The sequence below is a fragment of the Penaeus vannamei genome, chromosome 40, assembly GCF_042767895.1.
Source record: "Penaeus vannamei isolate JL-2024 chromosome 40, ASM4276789v1, whole genome shotgun sequence".
In the NCBI taxonomy this organism is placed as follows: domain Eukaryota; kingdom Metazoa; phylum Arthropoda; class Malacostraca; order Decapoda; family Penaeidae; genus Penaeus; species Penaeus vannamei.
In genome coordinates this window covers 15,551,640-15,560,024 of record NC_091588.1, presented here as the reverse complement: position 1 = coordinate 15,560,024, position 8,385 = coordinate 15,551,640, and the positions used below count along the sequence as shown (strand labels likewise).

Here is an 8,385-nt window from a genome sequence, read left to right as displayed (position 1 = left end):
AACTTCAAGGGAAGTAGACACGAATGATAGAAAACGAACGATTATCGCTTGTCAATTGACTGCACAAGAATATTTAACACTTATGTAGTCCTGCATCATTATGAATGTTCTTATTGCCAATCAAATACATTACAACCTATATATTCATCAACGGCGAAAAAAAAAACCTTTTCGTTTTTTTATGGTAATTATGAGGATTTTAACATTAATTCAGGTAATTATGATGATTTCCATGATAATTCCTTTATTATTGACAATAATGATGATAATTATGAAGATAATGACAATGATAATGACAATAATGATGATAAAATCATAATTATAATGATAATTTTGATAATCACTGCAATAATAGCAATAATCAACTCTATTCTAATAATTTTCATACTAATAATATCAATAGAAATAATAATAACATCATTATCATTGTCATTATAATTATTATTATTGTCATTATTATTTCTAAAATTATCATTATTGCTATTATCATTATATAAATAGTTATAATGATAAAAATAGCAATAATAATTAACATAATAATTATAATAACTGTAATAATGATGATAATAATAATGATAATCATGAAGATAATGACTATAATGATAATAATCATGAAAATATTGACAGTAATGATAATAATGATAATAATTATTCGTTAGTCCATTTATAATGAAATAAACGCCAGAAGTAATAAAATCCAAAAAGTCGGAAAAAAACGAAAAAATCTAGCGTATTACAGCCTTTTGGGAGGAACATCGTAAAAAAACTTTTCGCTTTTTTATCATTATCATTGATGACAATAACAATAATGATAATTTTAGAAATAATATCTTATTGCTATTATCATGAAAATCATTAGAGTATTGTAGACGATCGCTATTATTGCATTAATTACGCAAATTATCATTATAATTATCATTTCATTATAATTATCCTAATTAATGTCATAATTATCCTAATTAATGTCATTGTGGTAGGTTCTTTTAACAATCTCCACTTCTTTGATCCTTCATTTTCTTTAGCAATATCAAGGTTGGGTAAAATAAACAGATTTTCATGAATGGTCATGTATAGAAAACGTGGTTTCTTTTGTTTAAATTTGTAAAATTTAAACAAAAGAAACCACGTTTTCTATAGTGGTCACTCCCTTTATAAGAATTATAGAAAACGGCCAATTGTCTTGTTTAGACCTGAGAGTGGGCGCTGTTACAGCGACTCTGTTTCATTCGTGTAGCTCGTTCTCATGTTGCAAGATGCAATAAAAACTGAGAGATATGCAAAATGAATACTATTTCAATATTTACAATACAAATATGATTGTATGAGTATACAAAAAAAAATTAAGTTCCTGCTAACGGAAGTTTCAGGACTCACGAGAATGCAGGTGAGCACCGTGCTCTACGGCAGGTGAGGGTGAAAAGGCACGCTTACTTTGCGTGATCCCTGACATAGCTTTGTTTTTGCCTCAGGGCGTTCGTGTAAACAAAAGGGAGATGCTTACATATTTCTTTTAAAACTCAAATAACCTTTTTATTTTTAATTATAATAATTATGTATACACACAGGTTACATAAAATCAATAAGAATGAATATTAGACCAATCCATGGACAATACCCCCCATTTAAGATAAAATTAATAATTTTACTCTTTATGATTGGACTAATTCATTCATTGAGAGGACAGCGGCTGAGTACATCCGCGCCAACATTTTCGCTACCCTTTATGTAGTCAATGCTGTATGTGTAACACTGGAGTGCGAGTGCCCAGCGCATCAGTCTGCCGTTAGTATTTTTCATGTTTCTCAAATAAACAAGAGGCCTTTGATCCGTCTGGATAATGAATTCCTTTCCATACAAATACAACTTGAACTTATGAATGGCCCATACAATACTTAGACACTCCTTCTCAATAGTAGCATAGTTTTTCTCCCTGTCTAGCAATTTTCTGCTAGCATATGCAATTGCCATTTTCACTCCATCTACATCCTGCAATAATACAGCTCCGAGTCCAAGATCGGAGGCATCACTTCTAAGATAAAATGTCTTAGATTCATCAGGTAAACACAAGATTGGTTTTGACACTAAAGAAAGTTTTAATTTATTGAAGCTCTCAATTTTGTCATCACTCCATTGCAATTTATTATTGCTATGCTTCTTTAGCAGGTCATTCAAGGGTGCAGCAATACTAGCAAAATTCTTTACAAATTTACGGTAATAACCTACCGTACCAATGAAAGATCTTAACTGTTTTTTATTTACAGGTAAAGGCATTAATTGAATTGCATTTATTTTATCTTCAAGAGGCGTTATGCAATTATTACCTAATAAGACGCCTAGATATTTGATTTTGGAGAACCCCCAAAAACACTTACTGACGCTGGCAGTCAACCTATGCATGCGCAGTCTCAACAGAAGATCTTTCAGGTCCTGTAGGTGATCAGACCAATTAGTATTATGTACAACAATATTGTCAAAGTAGCAGTCAGTATTTGCAAGACCTAAGAACACTTTCCTCATAAGCCTAATGAAGGTGGCACACGCTGTTTTAAGACCAAAAGGCATTACTCTGAACATCATAAGACCTCTGTGGGTTGCAAATGCGGTATATATTTTCGATTCATTAGACAGTGGTATTTGCCAGTATCCACGGCAAAGATCGATTTCACTGAAATATATATCACTGACAAAATTTCCCAAAGCTGAGTCAGTAGTTGGCATAGGTTCTGCGTCAAATTCACTAGCATCATTTATGCCTCTAAAGTCAATGCACACTCTCCAGGTTCCACCACTCTTCTTCACCATGACAACGGGTGAACAGTTGAGGGTTCAATTATATTCATTTCGAACATCTTATCCACTTCCTTATTGAATTCTTTCACTAGACTGTTTGGGATCGGGTACGGTTTCTGACGCACCGGCTTATCAGTGTTCAAATGAATCACATGTTCAATACTGTCAGTTAAGCCAGGCTTATCAGTCAATACGTCAGAGAATTCCTTTAAAATCACTTTTAAATCATCAACCTGACTTTCAGATGATTCACTTCCTATGTTGATACTGTTATCACTATCAGTTTCAAAATAAACAGGTTTACAATTGTTGTTACAGTTATCCTCATCTTCAACTACACAAACTTGAACAGTTTCCCCTTTTCTTTCAAGGCCATCGCGACGGAAGTACTTCTTTAACATGTTTATGTGAAACAGCTTATTCTTACCGCGAACTCTAATAACATAGTCAACACCATTCCCTTTGCATTCAACTACGGAATAAGGACCAAGCCACTGCATAACTAATTTGTTACTGCTTGAAGGCAATAACACCAATACATCATCACCTGTGTTTAATTTACGAGGCTTAGCTTTGAGGTCATAATATGCCTTATAATTACGGCTGCTTATTTCAGCTTGCTCTGCCGCTAATCTAGCAGTCTCTTCTAAACGCGAGCGAAGATCTAAAACGTATTGGTACGTAGTTTTGACTTCACTATCAATGCTATCGTTTGTCTAAAGTTCGTGTAGAATTGTTAAAGGACCGCGAACTTGTCGGCCATAGAGCAGTTCAAAAGGGGAAAACTTAAGGCTGTCATTAGGAATCTCCCGATATGCGAACAGTGCAGCAGGTATAAAGCGATCCCAGGATGATCGGCACAAAGCTTTTTAATCATTGATTTTAATACCCCATTTAATCTTTCAACTGCACCGTTACACGAGGCGTGGTAGGGACTCGTGTACAAGGCTTTTACTGAAAGTAATCTATGAATTTCACTCATCAGATCAGACTTGAATTGAGACCCTCGATCTGATAAGATTTCCCTCGGTATACCGACTCTCGAGAATATTTCCACTAAACTTTCAGCCACTGTTATCGTGTCAATATTTTTCAAGGCAACGGCTTCGGGGTACCTAGTTGCATAGTCTATTAGAGTGAGGACATACTTATTTCCTCTTTCAGACGCAGGTGTAAAAGGACCCACTAAATCTATAGCCACTCGTGAGAATGGTTCCGAAATTATGGGGAGGTTTTTCATCGGTACTCGTTTCACACTTCCTTTAGATGAAAATTTCTGACAAGTCGGGCATGATCGACAATACCTTTTAATCTGAGCGCCTGCGCCAGGCCAGAAAGACTTCGAAAATACTTTATAGCTCGTCTTTCGGTGCGAGAAATGACCAGCTGTAAGGGAGTCGTGAGCGAGATTCAGTACGTGAATCCGATACTTTTCGGGAATCACCAGTTGCTTGCTTCCGATTTCATAATCATGTTTACTTTTTAAACATACCCCATAGATGAGATCCTTAACAAGTTCATATTTCACAGTTCTAGATTTTACTTTTACATTTTCGCCGCTTTTAACTTTGTCCCTTATGGATTTTAGACTTTGGCAGTTTTGTTGTTCATCTTTTAGATTAATTTTAGTAATGTTTAGATCTAAGAACTCAGGACAGGCTAATGTTATAGCAGATTTTGACTCAGATGAACGAGTTTTCACAGCCATAGCAATTGTGGGAAGGATAGGGTCATGAGATCCGTCGCGCTCAAACTGAACATCCTTTACCTCGGTAACAGCGTGTGTGGTAGAGTTACTTTGCGGATAGTTAGAGTAAGGGGCGGTGTCTTTACTGGCCTCATAATCGGACGAGGAAGAATCGCGCTCGCCAGGTAATTTCACACCTGGAACGAGTCCGATTAATACATCTGCAAATTTAATTGGTGCTGCAATTGCATTGTTCCATCCTGTGAAAAATTTACTTTTGATAAAGCATCTTACTTTAGGGAAGGAATTTGGTATGCCAAGATAATCATATACTTTGACTAAAGGCCCTAATTTGAATCTTGAAGGCACCAACTTCTCGTTCACGATCACGGAAGAACATCCCGTGTCAAGTAATATTTCTGCTGGTGTATCAAATAATGTTCCCTTAGCATCAATCACTGTATTCTGAGGTTTGACTTCAGATTGGAAAACAAAATTTACTTTTGATTCATTCTTAGGTTTAAAATTCTTTGGGTTGTTAGGGCAGTTAGGCCTGATATGACCCGACTTTCCACATCCATGGCACTGAATATCACTTTCAACAGGTAGTGTAGGTTGTTTTGACACTGATCTTGTAAATTTACTTACGCGATATCCGTGTGCACTACGGTACCTATCGGCGGCTTCTGCCATTTCCACCGCAGTTTCACAGCCTCTCTCCTTCAGAAATACACGTAGATCAGAACCGCAGTTATTTAATAGTTGTTCCCTGACCAGAAAATCAAACAAACTATCATACTTCTTTTCAACATTACTCATTGTTACCCATCGATCGAGGTACTGCTCCATTCTAATTACCAACTGGACATACGTCTCCTTATCTTTGCATCTGCTCTCCCGAAATTTACGGCGATAAGAATCTGCGTCTACAGAATAGGCCCTTAATAAAGCTTCCTTTAAGCGAGAATAATCTTTAATGATGTCATCTGGCAGAGAGATGTAAACCTTAAGTGCCTGACCCCGCAAACAAGTACCCAGGTAAACATGGTAATCTTCAACCTTCCACCCGTGTAACTCGGCCAAACGTTCAAACCGCTGCAAATAGCTATCTAGGTCGTCCTGCCCGTCAGCAAAAGTAGGCAGTCTGAGTCCTTCAAACATAGGAGCATGAGGATTACTATGGTTACCATTAGGCCCTGACTGGATTTTAGCGAGTTCGAGTTCATGTGCTCGTCGCTTCTCAGCTTCAGCAAACTCTAATTCCATTTTCTTAACCTCTCGCTCGGCAGCGCGCTCTTCCCTCTCAGCCTGATGCTGTTTTTCAATCAGCTCGTGAGCAAGATCTCCACTCAAACCGAGTGATTGAGCCTTTTCTAAAATTTCTAATAATGACATTTTCTGAATTAGTGATATAATTAGCAGAAAACAATATTAAACTAAACTCGTTGAAAGCTGAAGGCAAGTCAACACTTGAAAATCATTCAAAACTCTCAAGAGACATGAAAGTACTATACTTCCACTAGGCTACCCACGACTTCGATATAAGATCGACAGTCGATCGCCAAGTCAGCGGAACCAGCGCTTATTAATCATCACCAGCTGGCCCATAAAACGTGAACACAAATCTGAAGCGAAATACAGCTTCCATGTTATCTGCTTGTAGGCACCATACACAATGAAAAACCTGATTGATCCATACACAATTTCAGGTACACTGTCACTACAAAGCAAATTACACAAATCAGTTTTCACCTCACCTGCATCTCCCTTTTCACGAAAGCCCGAGTTTACATGACTCACCAAACAGTTCACAGGACATCATCCTTATGGAAATCTAAAGACGTACAGAAATGATGGTACAATCTGTAAGATACGACAGAAACATAAAACACTGTAAATCCGTAAATCCACCTCAATATTACTAAATAAAATGAGGATCCTACTCACTGCGCCACTTGTGGTAGGTTCTTTTAACAATCTCCACTTCTTTGATCCTTCATTTTCTTTAGCAATATCAAGGTTGGGTAAAATAAACAGATTTTCATGAATGGTCATGTATTTACAAATTTAAACAAAAGAAACCACGTTTTCTATAGTGGTCACTCCCTTTATAAGAATTGTAGAAAACGGCCAATTGTCTTGTTTAGACCTGAGAGTGGGCGCTGTTACAGCGACTCTGTTTCATTCGTGTAGCTCGTTCTCATGTTGCAAGATACAATAAAAACTGAAAGAGATATGCAAAATGAATACTATTTCAATATTTACAATACAAATATGATTGTATGAGTATACAAAAAAATTAAGTTCCTGCTAACGGAAGTTTCAGGACTCACGAGAATGCAGGTGAGCACCGTGCTCTACGGCAGGTGAGGGTGAAAAGGCACGCTTACTTTGCGTGATCCCTGACATAGCTTTGTTTTTGCCTCAGGGCGTTCGTGTAAACAAAAGGGAGATGCTTACATATTTCTTTTAAAACTCAAATAACCTTTTTATTTTTAATTATAATAATTATGTATACACACAGGTTACATAAAATCAATAAGAATGAATATTAGACCAATCCATGGACAGTCATAATTATCATTATTATCGTCATTATTAATGGGATTATCGTGAAAATCATCATAATTATCCGAATTATTGCAGAAATCATCATAATCATCCCATAAACTCGAAAGGTTTTTTTTTCGACCATATTCTCAAAAGGCGATATATCGCTAGATTTCGCCCTTTCTTCGACTTTGGGGATTTTGATACATTTAGCCTTTTTTCATTATCGATGGGCTTTATGACTATTATAATCGTTGTTATCATTAAAATCATTAACATCATCATTATCATCATTATAGCAATTATCGCTATAATTACCCTTAATATAATCATTATAAGACTATTATCTTGATTATTAATGTCATTTTCCTCATTATAACTATTTCTATAATGATAATAACAATAATGATAATTTTACAAAATAATAACAAAAACAGTAATATTTATAATAACAATAATAGCGATAGAATGATTATTTCTAATATTATTATTTTAATTATTATCATTATCGTTAGTCGTATTGTTAATATCATGAAAAACATTGGAGTATTGTTGATGATTGCTATTATTGCATTAATTCCGCAAATTATCATTATAATTATCATTTTATTATATTTATCCCAATTAATGTCATAATTATCCTAATTAATGTCATAATTATCCTAATTAATGTCATAATTATCATTATTATCGTCATTATTAATGCGATTATCATGAAAATCATCATAATTAGCCGAATTATTGCAGAAATCATCATAATCATCCCATAAACTCGAAAAGGGTTTTTTTTCGACCATATTCTCAAAATTTCTAGATTTCGCCGTTTTTTCGACTTTGGGGATTTATATACTTTTAGTTTTTTTCATTATGGATGGGCTTTATGATTATTATCATAATCGTTATTATTATTAATAGCATTAACATCATCATTATCATCATTATAGTAATTATAGCCATAATTACCTATAATATAATCATTAAAAGAGCTATTATCTTAATTATTAATATAATTTTCCTCATTATGACTATTTCTATAATGATAGTAAAAATAATGATAATTTTAGAAACAATAACAACAACGGTAATAATTATGATAACAATAATAGCGATATTATGATTATTTCTACTTTAGTTATTATTTCTAATTATTGTCATTATCGTTAGTCTTATTGTTATTATCATGAAAATCGTTAGAGTATTGTGGATGATTCCTATTATAGCATTAATTACGCAAATTACCATTATAATTATCATTTTATTTTAATTATCCTAATTAATGTCATAATAATCCTAATTAATGTCATAAATATCCTAATTAATGTTATAATTATCCTAATTAATGTCATAATTATCATTAT

The 8,385-nt window shown here is 34.4% G+C and overlaps 1 protein-coding gene across 1 annotated transcript; it reads right to left on the bottom strand.

Moving 5' to 3' along the window:
- Nucleotides 1-1,665: 1,665 nt before the first annotated feature.
- Nucleotides 1,666-6,532, bottom strand: LOC138860255 (uncharacterized). The gene is made up of 7 exons (XM_070117455.1): nt 6,425-6,532; nt 6,324-6,340; nt 6,074-6,197; nt 3,680-5,875; nt 2,800-3,506; nt 2,373-2,521; nt 1,666-2,219 (listed from the first exon to the last, which is right to left on the bottom strand). Exons 1-7 carry the CDS (start codon nt 6,530-6,532, stop codon nt 1,666-1,668), a joined length of 3,855 nt encoding a protein of 1,284 aa, XP_069973556.1.
- Between the last annotated feature and the right edge of the window lie 1,853 nt (nt 6,533-8,385).